Source organism: Prunus persica, chromosome G6 (genome assembly GCF_000346465.2).
Source record: "Prunus persica cultivar Lovell chromosome G6, Prunus_persica_NCBIv2, whole genome shotgun sequence".
Taxonomy (NCBI): Eukaryota; Viridiplantae; Streptophyta; class Magnoliopsida; order Rosales; family Rosaceae; genus Prunus; species Prunus persica.
The window spans coordinates 1,869,398-1,893,829 of record NC_034014.1 but is presented as its reverse complement, the minus strand read 5'-3'; the positions used below and the strand labels follow the sequence as shown (position 1 = coordinate 1,893,829).

The window sequence follows — 24,432 nt, the reverse complement described above, 5'->3', positions numbered from 1 at the left end:
CTTATGTAGTTCTTTAAACTGAAATTATAAATAAGCATGAGTTATTATGAACAACAATTGGGTGGCCGAAACCTTAAGCATGAATTATTATTATGAACAAGAATGGGGTGGCTCAAAAAGAAGTTGCGAGGGGTTAAAAAGTGCAAAATTTGCGCATAAAAAGTGCTCTTGGATGCATTGGTGCAGGGAAGTTATACTTGATTTCTTTGGGGATTGATTGGACTTGTGGGTTTGCTGCTAATTTCTGCAGAGGTCAGATATTTGAGGCTCAAATATGGGGGTATTCGTAATCTGTTCAGTTGATGCAGAATTCTATACTCTTGGTTCGCATCCTATGGCGTCTTTGGTTTCAAGCTATAATATGCTGGGAGTTTATGGGAAAGTTTGATACGTGTTTGCTAATTGTATTGTTCAGTGGTGCTACAATTTGGATCTAGTTAATTGCTCTGTATTTCTTGAGGTTTTACCCCCAATTTCATCAAAAAATTGCAAAATTTGACACAATTAAGACATTAAGCTGCACCCTCTTTCAACGCAGCAAGGGGGGAGGTGGTCACTACCCCTTTCAATTTCTAATTTCCATATTCCATCTTCCTCTTCATTCCAATCTGTTATTGTTGATGCGAAAAAGTGGTTCGGCACTTTTGGGCTCAACTTGGTGATGTCTGGACCTTTGGAATGTCATGAGCCTTGATAGGAGTAAACGCTCGATAATACCTAGGGCACCGGTGTGGTACCGGCCGAAGGCTCTCCGATACTTAAGTAAGTACGGATTTAGTAAATAATCTGGACAGAGCGATGACTAGTATGCCAAAAGTTTCAGTTACCTCCATTTTAGAACTTGTGCCCCTTCTTATAAGCCTTGAGAGGCGTGCATATTGTATAGAATTTCGATTTGGGATTGTTGACATTCACTGTAGATGCTCCACGTGTCCAGAGGGTGATTTTGCCCTAATCACTTGATCGGCAGGCTTGGGTGCCGAGGGCTTCTCTACCAATGCCCTATTTTGTCCACGTGTCTTATCTCCATTGGTCGTTAATTTCGATATAAGTAGTTATCTTCCCTTTTTTAAAAAAAAAAAAAAAAAATTATTTCCTAGCTCTCTTTAAATTCCTCCCTTCTTATATGGCTTCTTCAAGAACTCTATCTCCCTTTTGGATCTATCAACCCCCATAGGCTGCAGAGACTAATTCCAAACACGATTTTTCATGTCTCCTTCGGAAGATGTGTAGAGCTTTTGCTCGGGTGTGTGCACCACCTCCTTCCATTCTTGGGTTGTTACCACTTCCTTCCTTGATTAGGATGTTGGTTTCTTTGGCTTTGGGAAGTGTTTTCCCGGGTTTGTTCTTGGATTGATTGTTGTTTCCCTCTTGGTGCTTTGGTGGTTTCATTTTTGTAGTAGTTATTGAGTCTGTGATGGTCGGTTTATGTATTGCGAGGGATTTTCAGATTTGTAGTTTTTGTATTTGTTCTATGTGTTTTGGTGTGTTTGCAGTTCTTTCACTCATCACTAGTCCTGGTGGCGATGTCTCGGTCTTCATGGAAGTAACGGTAGCATTACTTTGGTGTTTAGTGGTGTTTTTGCTTTTGGTTGGCTCTGGCTTTATGCTAGTTTTGTACTCTGACTTTCTGTCAGTTCGGGGCTCTTGCTTTATGCCAATTGTAGACTTTATGCCTCTTTGAGTTTGATTTCTAGTGGGCTTTTATTGTTGCATTTGTTTGGACTTAGTTTTATAAGTTCCACGATCTTGTAATTGGCATCGCCTTTCTATCAATGAAACTTGATTCCGACCAAAAAAAAAAACACACACACACACACATTAAAAATAGAAAATCACTGATAAATTGGAACATATCATCCATCAAATACTGCCAACATAAATCCAAACTATTTTCAATAAAGTTGGAATTATATTGAAATTCCCCATCCAATACCGCCAACATAAATCCAATTTAATAAATCCAAACTATGTTGAAATTCAATAAAGTTTCTAATTTAAATTTAAGGTTAATTTTTTTAATCAACATTTTGGGTTAATGTGGATCATTCAAAATATCACAATGTAGAAGCCAACAAAGGTCGATTGAGTTAGTAACAATCATTCTTTTTGCTATCCAAACTTAAGTTCGAGTCATGTTGTCGATAATTCTCTTGGTAGGTAATCTATAAAAATAAAAATAAAAGAGCTAAGACCTTCTGTAAGTCCTCAAAGAGCCCTTAGTATGCCCTGACTTTGAGATAGAGTAGCCTCCTCTTCTCCTAAACTTGTGTTCATAAAAAAAATATATATATATATTCACATCGTGGAACAGATGCTGTTTTCTTTTTTTCTTTTTATTTTTTGGTTTGTTTATAATTCTAAAAAATAAAAAACCAACGTAAAAGAATTAACATTTTCCAAATTCCCTTCATATCCTTCTGAAAAACCCTCGTCAACTCTACCGTGGCCGAATAACTCGAAGCTTCTCTTCAGAGAGAGGGCTGCTACTACCTCTCCAAACCCCCCACTTTCACCCCTCTTTTCCATCACTTTCCCGAGAAATAAAAACACCCCCTAAAACCCAATGGCCAATCGCATCGCCCTCCGCCTCAAATCCCACCTCCTTCGCATCACAACCCCCATCCACCCCCGTCCCTTCATCCAATCTCCACCGTTGATCTTCTCCCCACTCTTCGACCCCCATCTCCAACGTTCAACAAATTTCCTCCTCCCGTTCACTCTCCGCTTCCTCTCCACCTCTCGCCGTGGCCCGATCCGGCCCAAACCCGTCGACATCGCGGGCCGGGCGCGCCAGCTCCAAACCCGACGCCTTTGGACCTATGCACTAACCTTCAGCTGCATCGCGGGCTTCATTGTCATCGTCCTCAATAGCTTCCAAGACCAGCTCGTCTTCTACGTGACCCCAACCGACGCTCTAGAGAAATACTCAGCAAACCCTAGCAAGAGCAAGTTCAGGATCGGCGGTCTGGTCCTCGAAGGCAGCGTGCTCCAGCCCGCCTCGTCGCCCGAGATGGAGTTCGTCGTCACCGATTTGATGACCGATATATTGGTCCGATACAAAGGCTCCTTGCCTGATTTGTTTCGGGAGGGTCACTCGGTTGTGGTCGAGGGCTTCGTCAAGCCTTTTACGGATGAAATTCGAAGGGAGATTTCAACGAAGAGTGTCTCGGAGAAGGCGAGGAGCGGCGAGTGCTATTTCGCCGCCACGGAGGTTTTAGCAAAGCATGACGAGAAGTACATGCCCGGTGAAGTCGCTGAGGCGATCGAGAAGAACAAGAAGCTCCTCGAGGCCGGTCGGGCAGGTGGTGGAGAGTCTGAAAACCCCAAAAGCGAATAGATGGATGGGTAAGAGCTAAAATTTGTATCTGTTTTGGTGATATTTCATTCTTGTTAGTATATATTAGTTGATTGGAGAAATGGGTTACACTTGGATAATTGGATAGTTGATTTAAGCTTAGGTGACCGTGCGGAAATAGGCATTGGTGTTGAGGAAGAGAGATAAAAGTTTGGAAATTTGAGTTCCAATTTTGTTGTTGGAGTGATATATCTCATTCATGATGAATTCTGTAGTGTTTCATATCAATTTAGTGATGAATAATGCCATTAATTGAGAATGGCAATGCTGCCAGTTATTGTTTCTGGCTTTGATTTTGAGAATTACATTCGAGATGTTTCGAATTATTGAGAACAGAGAGATCTTCTTTTTTTGTGTTCAATAACATGAATCACTGATTGTTATGAATTGTCTGAACAATTTGTTATCTTGGTTTATGTTTTGGTCTTTTGAAGTATGAATGCATCTTCAGGGCCCAGCTTTCTACACTCAACAATGTCAAAAGTTTGGAAGTCAAAACGTAGGCCTATTCAGAAACTCAAAACAGAGCCGTAAACTAAGTTTGGAATTGCCATTCGTATACACATCACTATTGACATTATTGCCCAAAAAAGTGATGATTTCAGATGGACATTCTCTAATGGAATCGTCTCTTGTAACCCCAGTTGTTTAATTAGTGAGGTCTCATATGATTGAGAATGATGGCAGTGTCAATACCGTAGGATGATTCATTTTAGCATTCTTGTGGTGGATGTGTTTTGGTTGTAACACTAATTTTAGCAAACTTTTCTGCCTGAGCATTTCGTTTCTTTGCTCAGCAGATGATAACTTATTATTGGTGTGACCAAGTTTTATGAACTTCCATAAGTATTTCAGATTTACAAGTTACAACAGGCTACTTTATGTTGTTTTAAATGTGATTTTGCCGAAAAATCCACATTCCGACAACGGCCATTGCCTTGACTCTTAGAAATGAAGTAGGATGCTGTTTTTAAGTAGTTAATCAAACTCAATGACTGGCATTTAGCCTTGTTTAGGTTGCTTGCATCTTCGAGGCTATGGAATCCATGGGCGTTAGAAATGCAATAATAAAGGCTAAAAATGACACACTCACACTGAAGCACTGTACTAAATTTTATAGTGAGGCAATATAACATCCATAACCAATGATTAGGAAGATTAAGAAATAACAAATACATGCAGAAAAGAATACAAAAAATACCATAATAATTATATAGTAGTCTCAGTCCAAGTCTCCCTAATGCCTAAGCAGCGCAAAGAGAGAGAAGAGCACCGGAGAGTATATGTATAGGCTGGAAATTGTCACCAGAGTTCCAGCTCCAGCGTCCAATGCCGGTGATGGAGCCGGCGCAGTATCCTGAGCTGTAACTGAGACAAGCACCATGGCTATTACCATCAAGAACATAGCTTTGCAGTTGCTAAATTGCGCCATTTCTAGACAGAGGAGAACAGAGGAAAAGAGAGTATTCGACCAAAAGAAAAAGAGAGTGCACTGTGATGAGAGAGTGTGTGTGGTGGATTGAAGAGTGAGGAAGGTGAGAGACTTGGAAACATGGTATTTATAGGACTTTAAATTTTAATTTTAATTTTAATTTTTCGTAATTAAAACTTAAAAAATTTTCAAATTGGAATATGAATTCCGTACGAGGATGGAAACGTTACTCTCCCGTTACGTCTTGTGGCCCCTACAATAAGAAGGTGATATGATATAATGCCAGCCTTCTGTTCCTTTATGTGGTCCCCGCAACACAACGGCTCTCTTGGTCGGCTTGTCTTCTCTTCTGTAAAAGCAGCCATATCAAAACCGTTGAGTTCAAAAGTTGTGTTTCAAAAGGAAAGGAGAAAAGGTTTCGTTGCCAGTGCCACACAGAATTGTAGTTCAAATATGATGCTTTACCAAACGAAAATGTTTTTACTTATTTGCACTTCATATAAAAATCTTGTCTTCTACGTTTATTAATAGGTAAAATGAAAATAACACCCTCAAGCAATAACAACAATAATATTCATTGACACAATTATAGTCGGAACTAGGTTTCTAATATGGGTTGGGCTAGCGTTGGAAAAATGGGCTGGAGTTGGACGTTCTGTTGAGCTCATGGGTGGGCTAAAGTTGTATAAGAAAAATTCAGGAAGAACTAAATGATGTTCCGCCCTTATTTGCAGGAAGAGGAAGTCCAGCGTTTAAGGCCAAATTTGGAATTGCTGTCATTTTAAAAAAAAAATTACTTCTACTGTGCTTTAAAAATAACTAGCTATAAAGTAAAGTACGAAAAGCAGTGTCAAAACCGTTTGGTAAATTTAAAATTGTTGCAACTGTGAATAATGATTAAAATAAACATGATGTTAAAAGTGTTATGTATTAATCATGTGGTGTTAGTGGTAGTGATGGAGTGGAGGTGGTGGTTGTGATGAAGGTGGAGTTGGTGGTTGTGGTAGTTGTGGTGGTGGGGATGGCGGTTGTGGAGGAGGTGGTGGTGGTGGTGTTGGTTGTGGAGGAGGAGGTGGTGGTGGTGGTGGTGGTTGTGGTGGAGGTGGAGGTGGAGGTGAAGTAGGTGATGGTGGAGGTGGTGGAGGTGGTGGAGGCGGTGGTGGTTGTGGTGGTGGTGATGGCAATGACGGTGGTTGTGGAGGTAGTGAATGTGATGGTGCAAGTGGTGGAGTTGGATGCGGAAGTGGAGGTGGTGTCATTTTTAAAAATGAATGATGATATTTTAAGAATTAAAAAAATTCATTAAAAGTTCATCTCTGCTTCTTTTGAAAACAGCTTTGAAAAGTAATTCAAAGCCTACTTTTAAAAGCTGCTGTCAAAAGACCATTGCTTTTAAAATAATCATGATATTTTATTTTTACCAAACACCTTAAACTGCTTAACTTTAAAGTAAAGCAGGTTTTTGGCCCCCCAAAAAAAAAAAAACAATCCCAAACGGGGACTAAATTCTTTTGATTTTGTTATTATCTCAAAACATCCCTGAGGTTAACGAAACTATTAGATTGCGGCCTTTTTGTTAACCTTAGGGACGTTTTGTGATAAATAAAAAAAAAACATTCTTTTGATATATAAGTGATATTGGGGAGGGAGAATCGAACATAGTATATCGGGTGCATAGATTAATGCTTTTCCTCATTTGAGCTAAAAACCGTTTATGGACTAGAGTTGAACTCTTATTGTGATGTGAAGGTGAGAGTAAATAATATTTGCCACAAGAGAAGTCCCTATTTTATTATGCTTTTGTTCGAAACCGTCACAAGACTCTCATTTGATCATTACTACTCATCTAATCATTTGTTTATAAATGTAAGTTTAAACCATTGGGCGTACCCATTTTTATACATGTTAAAATGCAAAAATCAAACCTAATCTCATCTTTTGACACACTCAGCATCCTTGTTATATGTCGTTATCATCTTGTAAATCTTGACATTGTTAGTACTTTGTTGTACCCTTAAGTAGCCGCCGTTCATGCAAAACCATACACGTAACCTAAGAACCCTTCCCTCATAAATTCACAACAAACCAACCAACTCCACAAAAATCTTCCAAACCATAAACAATTTAGACCCAAACAGATAATCTATTTTCCAAAAATACCCAAAACGCTCCATAGCTAGAGAGCTATATATACCCTCCATGGCCACCCTATTTTCCTCAGGACGTTCAAACTACAACTCTAACATTTCCATATCCAAGGCTTATTTCTCAATATCAACCACACCCACAAAAATGGAGATGAAGAAGATTGCCTTGGCCGTCCTCATGGTTGCAGTCTGCATGTCCGCAGCTATGGCTGCCGGAAGCCCGAAGGTCGGTGCCCCCGTGGAGGCTCCTTCCCCCTCAGCTACCACCGCCGCATCTGCTCCGACACCTAGTGGCTCCATTGCAAACATGCCCATCGTTGGATCTATGGTGGGAGCTTCACTCTTGTCCTTGTTGGCCTTTTACTTGCACTAAATGTGTCTAATCAACTGATCAAGAGGAGGATGCGTGCGTGTAACTAATTAATATATTTTCCAATAAATGAAGCTATTTATATAGCACTATTTATTCTTGGTGTGTTTTGTTTATTTGTTTTATCTTTTTAATCTCTTTGCTTAATTTGCAATACGTCCCTACTACTATTTCCCTTCCGACGTGATTTGTATGACACAATAGATCTAGTCCAAGTTCATCAAAAACATCGACCAGGAGGACATTAAGATTTTGGCCGATAGGATTTGTTTGACACAATAAATCCAGTCCTGGCTGAGGCACCAGAATTGAAATGTGTTTTTAATATCAAATTCTAAACACTTTATAATTAAGGTTCCATTACCGGTCTTGCTAATGCTAATATAGTTCTCATTAGGTTCTATGCGTGTATAACCAAATTGCTGTTTCTCTTGATAAATCTTGTAAAACATACTAATAAACACTACCTTTGGTGAAGCCATCTTTTTCCAATATTCATCAAGCAACGCAATTGTCCAACAGAAGCACTAAATTGATTGATCATGATCAATTTGTTGCTTTTCTTTTATGGTCGCACCTTTAACTTCCTTTCACTCTATCAATGTCCATGGCATACTAATACCTTTTTGAGGACTTATAAATGAGATCTTAGCCTTTTTTTTGTTTGTTGTGTTTTTATAAATTACCAACCAAAAAGGATTGTCGGTAGCAAGGCTCGAACTTTACCAACTCAACTAATTCTCCTTGGCGAAGACTTTGGAATTGCAAAGGCTAGGCATGAAAGTATATGAAAAGATAGAAGATTTGATACAAACGCAAAGGAAGGAAGAAAAGAGGGTCTTTTAGTGACAGGTTTAATTGCAAACCTGAGTTTAATTAAATACATTTCAAAGGTAAATCTTTGCTTGCATTTTGAGTTCCATGGATACCATTATTACTACCATGTGGTTGATGTGTCACTAATCATATGAGATTCATAGCTTGTCAAGGTAGGAGGATGCATGAAAAGCATATATATAGCTGCCATTTATATTTCAGTTTTCGTTTGTCTTATCAATTTGACATTTACCTCACTACATATGCAAAGTGACAAGATTTTAGGGGGATATAGAAATAGAGATTTTGAAAATGATAGATGGGTTAATTAGGAGTAAGAGATAAGTAACCAATTAAGATTTGTTAAGCTTTTTCTCCTACAAACCTACATATTGAAACTAAATTTGATAAATATAATATTCTGCTAGAGTTTTGTGATTCGATACAAGTTATGAATATGTGACTGGTCATAATTACACATTAAAAATATACTGCAATAATCTACTAATTAAAAATAGGCGATTCAATGAGATATTTTGAGTTAAAAAAACATATTGTGAGCTCCTTTCAATTATTTTTATAGTAGGAATTGGATTGGGATTGATATAAAAAAAGGATATTTATTGTTTTTGACTTTGAAGTTAGAAAAAATCCCAACATTAGCATTGTGATTAACCGACCACTACACCTAACCTCACCAGCATTCCCAACCTTGCAAGGCGGTTATTAACGCTTTACAAAAGGGACAAAAGAGGAAAATTGTTCCAATAAAGGTAAGACCGGAGGCCAATGAAAACCGGCCACGTCGGTTTCTTAATAGAAAGAGAAAATTATTAAATAGCAAGGGAGCGTCGAGCACAAAAAGAGAGAAACACGTCTCTTGCTTTTCCGCTCTGTCCTCGGCGATCCAAAATCTGATAGGGTTAGGGTTTTGAAAATCTCCCTTTTCTTTACTCTTTGAATTTCCTGTGTTGGCTTTTCATCGAGGGGTTCTTTCGATCTTCTTATTCGTTTACTGATTCTCTGATTCTCTGTTTTGAATTTTTGGTTCTTTGGTTTCTTTTGGTGAACAGGGGCCTGGTGTCCGATGCGATTCTGAGCTCCGGAATCTGTTTCAGAGGTTTTCTTTAATTGGGTAGGGTTTCTTTGTATGCATATGTATATGTGCTTGTATAGCTGACTAAAAAGTAGGGTTTTTTTTTTCTTCTTTTCCTCTGATTTTAGCTGTTCTTGTTCTTGAGGGGTTTCAAGGTAGGTAGTGTTTGGAAATTTATAATTTGGGATTTTTTTGTGTGGATTTTACTCTTTGGATCAATAGTTAACATTTGAAAGTCAAGGTAGGGTGTTGGGTAATTTGTGAGTTTATCGTAATTGCTAATTGGTTAAAAATTTGAGCTTTGTATTTGAAGTTTGGCACACATAAGTAGGTTAAAAGAAGATAAATTCATTGTTCTTTTTCATTTTAAAAAAGTTTTGTTGTATACTGTCAGTTAATTGGTAGGTGTTTATGTAGCTTAACTACAATACGTGACATAGTTGGTTTGAGGAATGGCCATTCAAGTCTTGTAATAAATATATTGTTTCTAACACTACACTAATACATGTGTGTGTATGCCTACAAATAGCAGTTGGCTGTTTTTTATTGCTTATTGAATTGGCATGTGTAATGTACTTTTGGATTTCTATAATAATGCATTCGTTAAAATTTTCAACATCATTCAATGCTTTCATTATTATTCTATTCTATGCTAGATTGAAATCTAAGTGTTGTCTATTTAACGATGAGTTGTCCTGCGTACAAGTTATAAAGATAATGAAAATCTGCCTGACCTCTATGATATTATGCGACATGATAATCAGATAGAGTATCACAAGTTGTTTAGTCTTCTCGATGGTATATAAAACTAGCATTAAATTACAATAACAGTATTTTTTGTTAGAAACCAAATCTTGAAAGGAAGATTGGGCGTGGGGTTTGGGTTTCCACTCTAGTGATGTGGACATCATTTATTAGTTTTCTAGTTTCTCTAGTTTTCCAAATTTCAGTAGGATTTCTAGTTTCCTAATTTATTTGGGATAGGATTTCTGTTTTAGTAAGGGATTTTTTATCCTATTGCCTCTAGGTTTTGCTATAAATACCCCCATGTAGTTCATTAAAGTTTATTTTCCAGATATTGGAATTCTGGAGTGAAGACCCTGGAGTGATTCCAGGCCTATCTTTATTCATCTAATTTTCTGTTTTCCATTGTTTTTGCTTGTGCTAAACGGCCTAAATCTATAATTCACCTATATCTTACATCACTTAGCTGTCCCCCATTGATTTGTTGGTTCCCTATTCAGGTATATTCTCTTTGCAGGTAAGTTGAAAAGATGGAGCATGAGGAGACTGGCTGTCAACCTCACCCCGAGGGTCCTATATTGTGTGTAAACAATTGTGGGTTTTTTGGAAGTGTGGCTACTAGGAATATGTGTTCCAAGTGCCATAAGGACATGATGTTGAAAGAGGAGCAGGCAAAGCTCGCTGCATCATCCTTTGGAAACATTGTCAATGGAACATCAAACAGCAATGGAAATGAACCTGTTGTTGCTGCTGGTGTGGATGTTCAAGCCCATCTGGTGGAGCCAAAAACTCTCTCTTTACAACCATCCTTTTCCTTTGGTTCAGGTTCGGGGGGGAGTGGTGAGGCAAAGCCAGAAGGCCCAAAACGTTGCGGAACTTGCAACAAGAGGGTTGGATTAACAGGGTTCAATTGTCGGTGTGGTCACCTTTTCTGTGCAGTACATCGTTATTCAGACAAACATGACTGCCCTTATGATTACCACACTGCTGCACGTGATGTGATTGCTAAAGCCAACCCTGTTGTAAAGGCTGATAAGCTTGAAAAAATCTAAGCCTGATGTGGTGAAGTTTCATATTTTGGAATTGATGCTTGTTTTCATCCAGGAGATGGCTTCAGAGTCTGCTGCGATATCTTAGCACTTGCCCTTTTATTATGTTATGTCCAACCGGGGAAGGCATGGACATCTCAGCACTTTGAAGAACTCTGTATTTGTTGTGATTGGGAGAACTTTATGTGTTGTAGTCTGTGCTTGTTTGGTGGACATGGTTATGGGTTAATGTTCGTAATGTGTCTACTTGCTGTCTATATGGCATTTCTTTCGTGCAGTACATTTCAGTCGCAATTCTCAGATGTGGACGCAATGACTGGTATTGTATATTATCGATGTGGTTTCCATGCATGAATCTATTTTCCTTTCCTTTCTCGTCGATTAGGTTTTCAGGCATAATTTTAATCAAAGAGTGCTCCTTTTATGATTGTGATCAGTTTTGAATGAACTTAAAATATTTTGAGTGTCATCCATCACTAAAACATAAAGGGAAAGTTGAAAGTATAAAGTAATCTTACAAAAAAAGGGAAGCAGAGTGTCATGGGTCACCCATAACAGGAGTCTTATTGCCAGATGATATTCAGCTGCGCTACTACAAATCAAATATGGTAATGGGTAAAAATATGGTAATGGGACAAAATGGGCTTTCATGGTCCTTATTTCCTAGAACATCCCCTATTCCTATTTCGTGGAATAAGACTCTTCCTATTTCGTGGAATAAGACTCTTCCTATTTCGTGGAATTAGACATGAAAATTTCATTCTTAATAAGATCAATTCGTAAACCAAAGAAGTTCAAGGAATCATAAAATATATTATTTCTTACGTGGCGATAGCTGTGTAAATAAAATGACCATTGAAATGTTAAAAAGCACCAAGAAGATTGGTCACAAAGCCAACGCTACATTTGCTCAAAGGAGGACAGAATAAAGAATGGAGTGTACACTTTTGGTCAATTATTTTCCGAGTATATATTCCAAGAAAAGTTCTCAACGATTCTGTAAACTTGTTTCTTACAATAGCCAAGATTGCAAATAAGTTCACCCCATATAAATCACCAAGTCACTGTAATCGTTGAAATAAAAATAGAAAATTAGATACACATAGCGAAAACTAAATCTAATGGGAAATTAATGTTCCCAACAGTACATTTTACCGCATCAAAATTTCAACCAACAAGAGATTCAAGGTTAAAAGTCCAGGTTCTACACTCTTTCAGTCTTCTATTATTTCTACTGTGAAAGAGTTCACATGCCCTATGATCTAGCAAGCCCTTTAGATTCAGCTTCAAGATACTTGCATATCCTCTCCATAACCTCTCTACCCTTTGCACTATTCTGTACAAACCTCTCAGCACAGCGTTGTTCAACCTTTTCTGCCATAGATGCCAATGCGGATAATGGTTTGATTCGGATACTAGTCTCCTGTCGGCAGATTGTCCACCCATCTGGGTTTTCTGGGTGGGGATCATACCTGATCTTCTCCTCCACCTCTATAAACTTTTCAAGGCTGATATTGTTGGTGGTGAGTTGCATTGATCGTGTTTTCGCATCCACAACCGTTGATTCAACACAGTGGCAGACATCCTGGCGAACAATTTTGCGAACAAACCATGGTCCGGGGGAATGGACAGTGATTGCACGTGTGGTGTAAAGCTTTCCAGTACTAGGATCAAGCTTGTGGTTCAGAGTGTCAACTTCAAGGATATGTGACAAAGTGCGTTTGTTTTCAGGATCAGCAAATTTTTTCCAAGATGCAGAAGTCACCCTCTCCCATGGGTGCTTGTATGTGTACTCTTGCGTGTATGCTTTCACCATCACTTTGTTTGTCACCTCGTATGCTGATAACAGAACATTATATTAGTTCTCAGCAGAAAGAGTAAGAGCATATAATTTGGTTTAATTTCTGAACGGTAAGAACACATATTAAGATAATTTTAGTCCGTGAAAACAAACACTACAAATCAGAAACGTAAAGTTGGTTCTCCAATTCCTGTAAGGAACTCATAAATGAAAAGAGGGAAAACTATGAGATAACTCATAGCTAAGGATTTAGTTGATCTTAAACCATTTCAAGGCTGCAATCAATTTGACTATTCACAAGATGTAATCAATGACAGTTTGGGACGGTAAATGATATCCGTAGGTAGGGACTATCACTGCTCAAACCACAACCAATAAACAGTACTGATCATTTCACACAGGAGCCTAAACAAGATGCCAATCTTCCGGTTGGGAACCACCACTCAAAAGTAAGTACAAACTACACGATGACAATACTCTTAATTTGGTCGCTGTTTCTTCCACATATACACTGAATTACTTTGTAATATGTGTGTCTGATTGCCCCATAGAAAAGCAGCTATCAACGAAAATAACTACAATAACCTATTTGTACTTCATGCACAATCATTAACAGTAACAGAAGAACAAGAATCCGACATCCAAATGATAGATCACAGATATAATTACGAGTCCCAGAAAGTTAAATTTAGTGTTGAGTACTGGATGGACCTATTCGATTAGTATTTATGGCTCCCAACTTAGGTTTAAAATTTATATTACAACTTTCAGGGTAGATATTCACATATGTTATGCATTTCTTCACATTTTGAATGGTAGATGATATTAATGCTTTTAGAAATGTGCAACGCTTTCCCTCCTCAATCTAGTACTCCTCCTTGATACACATCTCTAAAGCTATAAACATATGCAGCAATACTACATTGATATGCACCAACGCGGCATGCCAAATGTTGGTGCTGCATTTCTTCTATAAACTTATAAGAAGCTAAGGATCTTGAAAGGAGTATACAGTGGCATGTGAAGAATACAATAAGAAGTACCAGCAGTGATGGCTGTAACAGAGTTCTGAGACGATAGAGAAATCAGGATATGTGTGTTATGCTGAAGGCAGTTATACCATAGATTTGTATTGCGTGGGCATCAGAAGCAATGCAATAGTAAAGCTGAAAAACTAAAAGAATCAGATAGTTATTACTGGAAACAAGAGCAGTACCGCCTGCCTTTGTTAACTAATAGCTACAAATAAACAAATGAAGTTTTTGCATGCAAAAACCCATCTTTCCTCCTAATCTGAAACTCCCACCAAAAAGCAGTAAAATAGGCAGACTTCAAACACAAACGGTCTTAGAAAAGCTCATTTCTCAAGAAACAAGATTCAGGTCCAAAGTGATTGAAAAACAACATTTATCCTAATCTCCTCCACCTTCTTTGTGATATTGACACAGACAACCAACTCTCACAGAACATATAAATCCAGCCTATTTCTTCACCACCTACAAACTATAAAACAATCACAGATGTACGTGTAAACACAGAAAAAAGAGCTAACTTTACAAAAAAGCATCAATGGGTCCTCCAGAATCACAAGCCTTAAAAGAAAAAAAAAGAAAGAAAGGAAAATCACATATTGTAAGCTACAAATTGCAACTGGACCGCAATTCCAATCACAACTAATCAACAACACGACCAATATGAATACAAATATAAAGCATCAAAAATTTTCTTCCAATTCCCTAATTGCGATCCAATTAGAAATCACTGAAAAAATAAAAGATAAATCCGACTGAAAGAAAGAAGCAATAAAGGATGAATTTTACAAATCTGGCAGAGCTTACCTCAACAGTGAATTGATGAAACCCAAAAATCTTGCATAAAGTAAGAGACGGAAAGATTATTTAAGGAGCGACAGAGCTTTTCTTGTGCTTCTCTGAATTACCTTCTCCTTCAATTGTATAGATTTCATTTCTTGTATCATAGCATTTGGCATTTGCCACTTTCAACAGAATTTTATTAATTTTTTAGATGATGGTTTTTTTTCTTTTCTTTTCATTTTAAACTGGTTTCTATAAACTTCTTCATGAAAAAAAAATAAATGAATAAATAAATAAATGTGAGGTCCAATGTTAGAAAAAGTTGACCCAAGATGAAGGCCTTATCCAATTGGAGCAATAAGGTTTGCTTGAGGCCCAATTCTACCCACCATTAGTTAACAAATAATATTATTTCAGACGGGCCTAAAAAAACTCACTAATTGATAGGGGTTTGTTCATCAAATGATTAAGAACGTTTATTCATGCATTTTAGGTCATAGGTTCGATTTTCCTTTTTCCAGCATTGCTTGGTTTGATCCTGTCATATTGTAACACCCCGACTCCAAATTAAACCCCTTATTTAAATTATTTAATAATTTAAGGGAAATTACACATTTACCCTTGAGATAAGGGCATTTTGGTCATATTCGTAACCTGAGAGAGTTTGGGGCATCGACTAGTATTTTTGGTTAGGTCGTACTGAGACGAGTTCATAGACACGTAGTGGGCTCGAATAGGAGTTGTAACGAGAGAGATATGGTCAAAAGAAACCCAGTGGCACAATCGTAATTATTTCGAAATGAGATTTTTTTATAAAAATCAGATTTTTTTTTCTCTATCTCTCTCTCTCTCCCTCCCGCGAGCTCTCTCTCTCTCTGCTGTCGGTCTCTCTCTCTCTCTCTCTCTCTCTCTCTCTCTCTCTCTCTCTCTCTCTCTCCTCGTATCTCCAGCCACCGGCCGCGGCTGCGGACGGGACCGGTGCCAAAAGGACCGGCTCGGCCTCGGCGTCACGACCCATCCCTCCCCCGACATCGGCCGCCGCTCCAGCCGCTGGAAAAAGGCGATTTTCGCCCCGGTTTTCGCCCGAACTTCGCTGCTCCGATCTCCCTCCTCCGGCCGCCATTTCTGGCGATCAAGGTATGAAAATTCATCCCTTCTGCATGCTCTAGCTGCTTGTTGGGTAGGATTGGATCGATTCTTAGCGTAGCCAATTCGATTTTCGAATTGAAATTCGGCCGTTTTGGGATCGTCATTCCGGCCACTTCCGGTCAGTTTTTGGGTAGGTCCAAAAACAAAAGTGGCTCCAAATAGGGTGTTATACCTAGGGTAGGAGTTTGGAGCCGTGGTTTTGAGATTTTTAGCGAAGCTTTATCGCCTTGGGCACCCACGCGCTGCCGGCGCGTGCGGCGGAGCGTGGGCACTATAGAAAAAGTGACACTGTATCTCGGTGAGATCCTTAGGTTGTCACGAGTGCGCAGGATTTCACGGATCTCAATTCGGACGTCGTTTGACTATCGAACGGACGATCGCATATTGTGCGTTATCCGGGTGCGATAGGGTGGGACCGTTGGATGGTCCCAAATTTAATACATGTTAATCTAGGTATTTCTAGGATCATGTAGGAATTCACGGATTGTGCGGAGCCCCGGATGCTCCGAATAAATAATTTTAAGTTTATATTTTATTTTAACCGTCAGATCGTGCGATTATGAGCTCTCCGATCGTCCGATCTGAACCAAATTTGTAAGACGAGTGTCCTATACCTTATAGAACCCATAGGAACTTTCGGATCGGAATATGGAGGTCGTGAGCCCTGCAGGTCCGTTTGACCAGGGTTATGGTAGTTTGACCCTTGGTTGATCGTAAGTCTCCCGGAGTAATCTCACCTTTTCAGGGGGGATTATCGGGTGCTAGACCATTGTGGAGAGTTACACAATATTAGAATTATTTTACATTTTGATATGTTTGTTTAGGGATACAAAGGAGTCTAGAGGTGTCAGTTTGGAGTGCTATACGCACTACCTTAGATACCTCCCAGGATTTTGGTTACACTACAAGTACCACCAAGTAAAAGTTAGGTTCCACGTGGCGTAGGTTATTCGGCATGCGGACAGGCCCCATACGTGGCGTTGGTTGTACCGGCGTATGGGGAGATTTGTGATATGATGTTCAGGTCTCACGTGGCGTAGGTTATCCGGCGTTGAGACAGGCCCCATACGTGGCGTTGGTTGTACCGGCGTATGGGGAGATATGTGATATTATGTTGAGGTCGCACGTGGCGTAGGTTATCCGGCGTGTCGACAGACCCCATACGTGGCGTTGGTTGTACCGGCGTATGAGGATATATGTAATATGATGTGCAGGTCTCACGTGGCGTAGGTTATCCGGCGTTGAGACAGGCCCCATACGTGGCGTTGGTTGTACCGGTGTATGGGGAGATATTATGATAGTATGGCATGGTCGCACGTGGCGTAGGTTATCCGGCGTGTTGACAGACCCCATATGTGGCGTTGGTTGTACCGGCGTATGGGGAGATATTGTGACAATATGGTATGGTCGCACGTGGCGTAGGTTATCCGGCGTGTTGACAGGCCCCATACGTGGCGTTGGTTGTACCGGCGTATGGGGAGATTATGCGAAATACAGAGAAATGAAATAAGGTATCGCCTATGTGTGGAATTGGTTTTTATGAAAGAACTACATGTGGCTTGATCCCTCAAGGAGGGTACGTAGGCAGCCTAAGGTTATTAGGTGCTGCCGCAGACTAAAAGTTAGTCACAATTTATATTTAAATTGGTTGCCTTGTTTAAGGCATGTATTGTTTTGTTAGTGTGTTTGGTAATTTGTTGAGAATTTTTGAAAGGTCAAAGGCCGTTTATGTGAATTGTATGAAATTATATTGTGCATGTTGCCAGTTGTGGATATTAAATATGTTTTTATACAGGTTGTAATTTTGGGAAATGTTTAATTTATAGGGGAGACTCTGCCGAAATTTCGGCAGGAAATCTCGGTCTTTAGTAAGTGGGCCTGGCGTCGGGGTGATGTCAGGAATTACAAAGGGTTCGCCTCGGATTTTAAGAAATTCTGGACGGATCCTTTCACATATTCAAATTTAATTCTTCTCTATATTTTTGTGTTCATCTATTGACTTTCACAATTTGTAAAATGTATATATTCTTGTCTATGTCTCATTCAAAGAGATTCTTCACCCATCTTTTTGGCACTAATCCAAAACGACATGGTTTGGAGGTTTAAGGGTTACTGATTTAAGCTTTAATTTTTTGTTTATTCTTAAAAAAAGTTAAGATCCAAGTAAAACCAGAAGAGACCTCTTTTTGCAATGTAATTATTTCCAATTTGAAAATTTGTTTGCATCTCTCTCTCTCTCTCTCTCTCTCTCTCTCTCTCTCTCTCTCTTTTGGATGAAGGGGCAACATGATAGTATTATGAACACTTGATCCGTGGCATCATATTATGATATATATTCAAATCCAAATTTGAGTGTTTGAAGTAAGGTAGTTATTTGTAATATGATATAATATTCAAATCCAATATAAGCAAGCTAGTTACTAATATACTAACCACTATATGCCACCATATTATAATTACGATCAGCATATACATAGGCAGCTTCTTTCTTCTTCTCAGCAGCACATCCTAACTCCCCAAGCGACCCAACGGTTTCAATCTCCAAAAAATATTCCCCTCTTGGTGTTTTGGTGTTGCACAATACCAGGTGATTGTTTGCAGATAAAATGGGGATGAAGCCTTCGAATGTCAGGCAAGCGCGGCGCTGCATCTCCACAATCCTATGGAAACCCTGCATTAGAGAGCCAATGTTTTCTGTGACTTCTAAGTGGAGAAACTGCAACTTGGGCACACAAATAATCTCTGGGAGATGGAAGAAGTTGGTGATAATATCAGCAGAAATAAGTGTCTTGCATTTGAAAAGAGCCTCAAATAATCGAATGGCTGGCTCCACATTGTGCTTGGTGGACTCTTTGTGCATGTTGATGTTGAGCCTAGTGACTGTAGACCAAAACAGATGCTTCCATCTTGAAGACAAAACGGTTGTTTTAGCGGCTGCCTTTGAAGGAAGGAAGCATAGGATGTGATCAAGAATGTCATCTGGCAACTGGCTGATCCTATCTTCTTCTTCTTCTTCTTGCTTCTCCTCCATGGCAATAGTAGGATTGGTTTGTGATTGAGATGGACATGATGTTGATCTCATGTTGAAAGCCGGTGACTGTGATTTCAACAACGAAAATATCAACCAAAATTTATGTATCAGAAGCCTCACTCAAAGACGTGAACAGCTAACCACTACTCAAAGCCTCAAATACAGAGATAATTTGACAAAAATGAAATAAATTAGTACTGTTATTAGCAGTATAATCTAAGCTTAGCCAATGCTAGTCACAGACCTTTGTCCTAACCTCTATATATACTGTATTGTACAATGTTTAACTCAAAGCTAAGGGATCATAATTTCTCTCTTCTTCCATTTTTTTTAAAATGTTTTATAGATAAACTCATCCAAAATCAAAATTTTGGTCCAACCCTCCATTACTTGCAATACAAATAAACTACAAAGTTTACAAACCAACCACCCATGTCATCATAAAACAATCTCTGCTAACGGACTCCGTATTGATTAAACATAAAATCTTCCAACTGTTTTTCCCAAATTTAAGAAGAATGAACAGAAACATGAAACAGAAAGAAGAATGGAAATTAAAACTCAGAGTGTACTGATATCAATCAGATTGTCTAATGACTTCGATCAGCAAAAAGTTGATAAAAAACTGTAACTTCCAAAAAAATTTCAAAAAAGGAAAAACTACCAACCTCAATTAGACTGGAATTAACGAGAAGTTCATCTATGAGAGAATATTGATGATGGAGGAGGGGAGAGGGGGTGGTAACTTGTAAGTAAGCACGCTAGGGTTGAATAATAATTTGGTGTGATTGAATGTGGGAAGGAGTCTAAAGTGGGTCGGGTCAGTCATCTCGGACTCCCAGAGGGCCGGACCTTATCAAGCCTTTTTTTTTTGGGTAGATGGTAGTTTTGAATTTCTGATTTTAAAGGTGTCCTAAAAAACTTACTAATACAAAAACACAAACACCAAGTTGTGTTGAATTACTGTAATGGCATTTTGTGATTTGGTAGTAAAAGCAACAAGTCCATACAGTAAATAAAAGTAGAATTACATCAGCAGTTGTGCAATAGCTAGGTCTTCTTCTGCACACAAAATTTAGGGTTCCAACTTCCACTTGCACCCATATACCACTGATCCTACTGATCTTTACCCCACAATTGGATTAATTTATGGTCAGTTCTCAACCCAAAAAAGAAAAGAAAATACTAGAACAAAAATAAAAATAGGGATAGTAAATTGCTCCTAAACCATGCTTAATCCCCCCATCACAAAATTACTAATCTCCCCTCCCCCCCCATCACAAAATTACCAATTCCCCCAAACAAAATGTCTCTCAGTCATTCCACATTGTAAAAATACCCATACGCTCCTCCACCATTAGGCATATCATAATCAACCTTCACAAGTGCAAGTTCTTCAGCAGACCCCACTGCATTGCTTGCTGATGAATTTGAAGCCAACCCAATTCCATTATTACCTAAATACCCCCCTGCACTATAGCTCCCACTGGAGCTGCCATTGTTGTGATCCATAACCCCAGAAGCAGAGCCCATGTCCATGAGACCTTGAAGCAAAGCTGGGTGTGTGCTCTGAAGCCCATAGCTGTTGTAGAACTGGTGGTGAGGGTTCTGGGTTGGCTGGTATTGCTGCTGGGCCTGGTGCAGCTGCAGCTGGGTCTGGATGTAATTTTGGTATGAAGAAGGATCATGGTGGTGGCTGTACTGAGAAATATCATGGTTTTGTAGAGAAAGTAGGGGCTGAGATGGTTGCTGTACAGCTTGGTCAAAGGTTGACTGCTGCTGCTGCATCAATGAGTATGCTTGCAAATTCCGACCGGCTGAGGTGGATGAGCTGGTGGCTCCGGCAGCTGCGTATTGAAAGGTGGAACCAAGAGCTATCATCTCTTCGCGTTTTCTAGAAGATTCCAGGGCTTGAGCCTCTTTGAGACGTTTGGCTGCTCCTCCTCCTATTGGGAGGGTGTTGCTCTCCAAAATGCTCTTCACATCATACCGGCTCATGTCGAAGTTGGTCACGGCATTTAGGCCTCGGAATTTTATTGCTGCTATGTCATAAGCTTCAGCTGCCTCCTCTTCAGTACCTATGTATCAAGTAATGTTTCATGTATCATATTTACTGATCGCATGTACTGCTTATCACAAACTTAATAATCACTTATATAAGTAGGTTTTACATGAATCCTACATAGTTTTGTTCAGAATGTTTTTTTTTTCTCTACAAGTATTGTTAGGTTTGTATGTTTGGTTGTGGAAAATAGAATGCATTAATTGCAATGGGTGCATGGTGTAATTTAAGTGACTTACTGAATGTTCCCAAGTAAAGATCCTTGTTTCCGGCAACTCTGCCAATCCTTGCTTGCCATCGTCCATGTTGATGATGCCTGAACAAAGATTTTGTTTTGTACTATGAGAGAGAAAGAGAGACAACGAGAGAGACAAAGAGACAAAGCATGCCTAGCTAGCTATAGCTAGTTTTTTTTGTACCTTGTAACTCCACGATACATGGATGCTCCCCTAGAAAAGCCACTACTTTTCCTGAAAATTTAATTAAGTGCAAAGTGAAGGCCTTCGATTATATAAATAAAAAACGAACAAAGATTCTCAGAAAATTTTGCTTGAGGGTTTCTGATCTATCTCATTTACTTACCTTCTAATGGCTGCCACAAATTCTTGTCTTGTCATGTTCTTCATCTCCTCTACCTCCTTCTCATAGTTACTAATCTGCAATAGGCACGACACTTGAAAAGCCATACATGATATATATTAACATTGCACTTGCTTATTCTTTTCTTCATTTTATTCTTGTCACATTTTTCATTGATTCGCTTTTCGGCATAAACTTACTGGAAAATTGGTTGTAGTAGAAGTTCCCCAGTACTTCAGTGCAGCCAAGTCATAAGCCCTAGCTGCTTTCTCTTCTTTGTCATACCCACCTACACGAAATAAGCGAAAATTTCCCAAAAGGGTAAAGAATAAATTGCTTCATATCCAAACGAATTTCAAAATCATTAACTTTAGAATAAAGCAAATAAAGAAATATAGCTAGTTATTAGAAATTGGAACTCACCCAAGTAGACTGCAAAGACAACGTAGGAAACAAAGATGACCATGAAACGAGATGAAGGTAATGATCAGTGACATTAATGATCTCATTAAAGGAAAAAAGAAAACTGTACAAAGCAAAAAAGAAACCCTAGCTTAGCTAGCTGGTAGAAGAATAAGGCATACCTTGGCGGCCCTTCCTCGATTGTCCCTCCCTTCTGCAACTATTATCCCAAAGATGAGCTTCATACCTTCCTGTCCATCTATGCCTGCACTTATTCAAAATGAAATAAACATTAAGTTTAAAATGTTATAGAATTAAAATAACAAAATTGGAATAAAATTGAAAGGAGAGCTAGCTAGTATGAAAATAGGCACACCTTGTTACGCCGCGATAAATAGATGTTCTTTGTCCGAATGTGTCCAAAATCCTTCTTGGGGGAGCTTCCACAGTCGCAATGCTGGTATTTTCCGTGCTGGTTTCACATGCTGAAGAGCCCTTGCCACTTCCCATTGAGAGAGTCAACGATTGAAGGCTGTTGGATTTTTCTTGGAAATCATAGCTGCTAGAATTGGCTACAACTGTGTCTTGTACTGGGACTATGCTGTTGTTGGGAAATAAGTAATCGGACACCGAATCGTTGGCCTGAATATCATTGAAGGCCACAAGATCTGAGTGGTTTTCGGATTTGCTCACGCCGAGAAAATCAGCCACCTTTGGAACTTCATTGCTCCCTTGGGTGTTAATCAAATTCCACTCTGTAAATTTACAAGGTTTATGTACAATAAGACTGAATGAGAAGGAGCTACATATAGAGAGAAGGAAAAGGGAAGAAAAAAAAACCCAAAAATAATAAGTGAAAGTGAAAAGGAAGAGGAGGGTTTTTACCTTGGTTTTGGAAAGGGTTGTCCATAGAATCATTGACTAACCCTAGAGAGAATTGGTGAGACTGAGAAGGATGGAGCTGTGATGGCAAAGAAGAATGAGTAGGAGAAAGAGGAAAGGAAAGCCAGTTGTTTGAATTCATGGAACCCATTTTATTTGATCAATCTCTTCTCTAAAGAATCAAAAACCTCTCCTGCACATTGATATCAGAAATGTTAAGACAAACATATTTAACAAAAAGCAAAAGGCCAGTAGAGAGGAAAACATTAGTATAAATGTTTACCTAGGGGACTATAAAGCTAGGGTTTGGAACAGAAGCCAAGTAGTGCAACTCTAGCTCTTGTATCCTTCTCTCTAGATTTTCATTTGTGCAGAGAAGAATGTAGTTTTGGGAAGATGAGAGAAAAGACAACAGAAGAGAAGAGAAGAGAAGAGAAGAGAGGCTGAAAAGAGAAAAATATTGAGAATGATACAAGGTATACTTATATAAATTAGTATAAGGTATAGCTAGGTGGGTGTAGTCTTAGTCTATGTGTCAAAACATAGGCAAACAAATTAATTAAAGAATGAGCTATATAGCTGTTGTTGTTTGTCACCCCTTTGGCAGTGGTCATTTTAGGATGGTCTGACTCTGACTCTGACTCTCAACACCACATTCCAACACTTCAGAATCAAGTATTACCACAATAATTATATAAAAATAATGTTTAATCATATCACCATAAACTAGATTAAAGGGACACGAGTGTCATACTAAACTACAAGTATAGCTCCAATTTAGTCTTTGTACTGAGACAAAAACCCACAATTCCAACTGGGAGAAGTCCAAGCCAACCCTACTCTCCCTCTCTCTCTTTCCCTCTTAATTTTTTCTATCTCCACCCACTTGGGTTCATTGGAACTCTCGACCTCGTTTAGTGGAACAAATGACTCCCGAAAGCCCAGCATTCCCACACTCTGCAAATCATCTTCCACTCTCAAAATCGACACTCTACGTAAAGTTAAACAACTATATTTATATATCTATCTACACCCAACCGACCTCTCTCTCTCTCTCTCTCTCTCTCTCTCTCTCTCTCTCTCTCTACATAAAAAGATAAAGATAAATTAGAGAACTGAGATTTTATCAATCAGAGAGATGACGAAGAAGCAGACGATCAAATTCCCATAATAAATCAGAGAAGAGAAGAAGATCTTGCCAAAAATTGGCTACTCTCTTTATACCAAAGAAATCCCAAATTTTTTTTTTTTTTTTTTGTGGATCCCCGAGTCCTGCATGTGTTAAAGATGTGAGTGTACGGACATGCAATATTAAAAAGGACTGGCTAAAGAGTAAGGATCACTCGACTGTTCAAAAATCACTCCAAACTCTCTGCTTCCACTAAAATATTGGGAAATTATATATATATATATATATATGTGTGTGAAAAAAAAAGATTGAAGGATTTAGCTAAGCTTTGTTTGGTTTCCCCAAAGAATTCTGTTGACCACCAAATTGGTTTGCGCACCCGTCAAAAGGTGGAAGCAGATATTTATTAATTTAATATCTTCTGCTCATGTCCTGTCCACAGTTAGAAAGAAATGCTTGTATTGTGTTGTGCCATCCAGTTAGGCGCCCACGTTATAAAAAATGTTTAAGATTTTTCATCCAATTAGAAAACTAACCACAAATTAATTAGCCTCCACAATGATCATCAAAC

General features: G+C 38.9%; 5 protein-coding genes across 9 annotated transcripts; 3 read left to right on the top strand and 2 right to left on the bottom strand.

Annotated features, from left to right (window-relative positions):
- LOC18772666 (cytochrome c-type biogenesis protein CcmE) lies at positions 2,333–4,226 on the top strand. 2 transcript variants are annotated; one of them, XM_007205691.2, is made up of 2 exons: positions 2,333–3,348; positions 3,810–4,226. In XM_007205691.2, exon 1 carries the CDS (start codon positions 2,567–2,569, stop codon positions 3,338–3,340), a length of 774 nt encoding a protein of 257 aa, XP_007205753.1. In that variant the 5' UTR covers positions 2,333–2,566; the 3' UTR covers positions 3,341–3,348; positions 3,810–4,226. The 2 variants fall into 2 exon arrangements, with proteins under 2 accessions (XP_007205753.1, XP_020422457.1); XM_020566868.1 differs by having other exon boundaries at positions 3,793–4,226.
- Positions 6,985–7,406, top strand: LOC18772705 (arabinogalactan peptide 23). The gene has a single exon (XM_007206785.2). It carries the CDS (start codon positions 6,990–6,992, stop codon positions 7,308–7,310), a length of 321 nt encoding a protein of 106 aa, XP_007206847.2. The 5' UTR covers positions 6,985–6,989; the 3' UTR covers positions 7,311–7,406.
- Positions 8,937–11,391, top strand: LOC18773762 (zinc finger A20 and AN1 domain-containing stress-associated protein 8). Of its 2 annotated transcripts, none has more exons than XM_007205945.2 (3): positions 8,937–9,045; positions 9,197–9,258; positions 10,481–11,391. In XM_007205945.2, the coding sequence occupies exon 3, from the start codon at positions 10,494–10,496 to the stop codon at positions 11,013–11,015; it is 522 nt and encodes a 173-aa protein (XP_007206007.1). In that variant the 5' UTR covers positions 8,937–9,045; positions 9,197–9,258; positions 10,481–10,493; the 3' UTR covers positions 11,016–11,391. The 2 variants fall into 2 exon arrangements, with proteins under 2 accessions (XP_007206007.1, XP_007206008.1); XM_007205946.2 differs by having other exon boundaries at positions 10,464–11,391.
- Positions 11,958–14,875, bottom strand: LOC18772939 (protein slowmo homolog). Of its 2 annotated transcripts, XM_020567198.1 has the most exons (3): positions 14,652–14,875; positions 13,857–13,987; positions 11,958–12,851 (listed from the first exon to the last, which is right to left on the bottom strand). In XM_020567198.1, the coding sequence occupies exon 3, from the start codon at positions 12,826–12,828 to the stop codon at positions 12,268–12,270; it is 561 nt and encodes a 186-aa protein (XP_020422787.1). In that variant the 5' UTR covers positions 12,829–12,851; positions 13,857–13,987; positions 14,652–14,875; the 3' UTR covers positions 11,958–12,267. The 2 variants fall into 2 exon arrangements, with proteins under 2 accessions (XP_020422787.1, XP_007205965.1); XM_007205903.2 differs by lacking the exon at positions 13,857–13,987.
- Positions 19,794–23,068, bottom strand: LOC18774176 (AP2-like ethylene-responsive transcription factor PLT2). Of its 2 annotated transcripts, XM_020567197.1 has the most exons (10): positions 23,016–23,068; positions 22,736–22,925; positions 22,227–22,605; positions 22,033–22,115; positions 21,872–21,880; positions 21,649–21,737; positions 21,452–21,525; positions 21,289–21,339; positions 21,109–21,185; positions 19,794–20,885 (listed from the first exon to the last, which is right to left on the bottom strand). In XM_020567197.1, exons 2-10 carry the CDS (start codon positions 22,881–22,883, stop codon positions 20,125–20,127), a joined length of 1,671 nt encoding a protein of 556 aa, XP_020422786.1. In that variant the 5' UTR covers positions 22,884–22,925; positions 23,016–23,068; the 3' UTR covers positions 19,794–20,124. The 2 variants fall into 2 exon arrangements, with proteins under 2 accessions (XP_020422786.1, XP_020422785.1); XM_020567196.1 differs by lacking the exon at positions 23,016–23,068 and having other exon boundaries at positions 22,227–22,842.

Bases quoted from the DNA above. Each gene is read 5' to 3' on its own strand.
- LOC18772939 (XM_020567198.1), bottom strand. From the start codon at position 12,828: ATGGTGAAAGCATACACGCAAGAGTACACATACAAGCACCCATGGGAG.
- LOC18773762 (XM_007205945.2), top strand. From the start codon at position 10,494: ATGGAGCATGAGGAGACTGGCTGTCAACCTCACCCCGAGGGTCCTATA.
- LOC18772705 (XM_007206785.2), top strand. From the start codon at position 6,990: ATGGCCACCCTATTTTCCTCAGGACGTTCAAACTACAACTCTAACATT.
- LOC18772666 (XM_007205691.2), top strand. From the start codon at position 2,567: ATGGCCAATCGCATCGCCCTCCGCCTCAAATCCCACCTCCTTCGCATC.
- LOC18774176 (XM_020567196.1), bottom strand. From the start codon at position 22,768: ATGATTCTATGGACAACCCTTTCCAAAACCAAGGTAAAAACCCTCCTC. The intron at 22,116-22,226 runs GTGTGCCTATTT...GAATAAGTGCAG, and splicing joins ATTTATCGCGGCGTAACAAG to GCATAGATGGACAGGAAGGT. The intron at 21,186-21,288 runs GTACAAAAAAAA...ATCTTTGTTCAG, and splicing joins ATGTATCGTGGAGTTACAAG to GCATCATCAACATGGACGAT.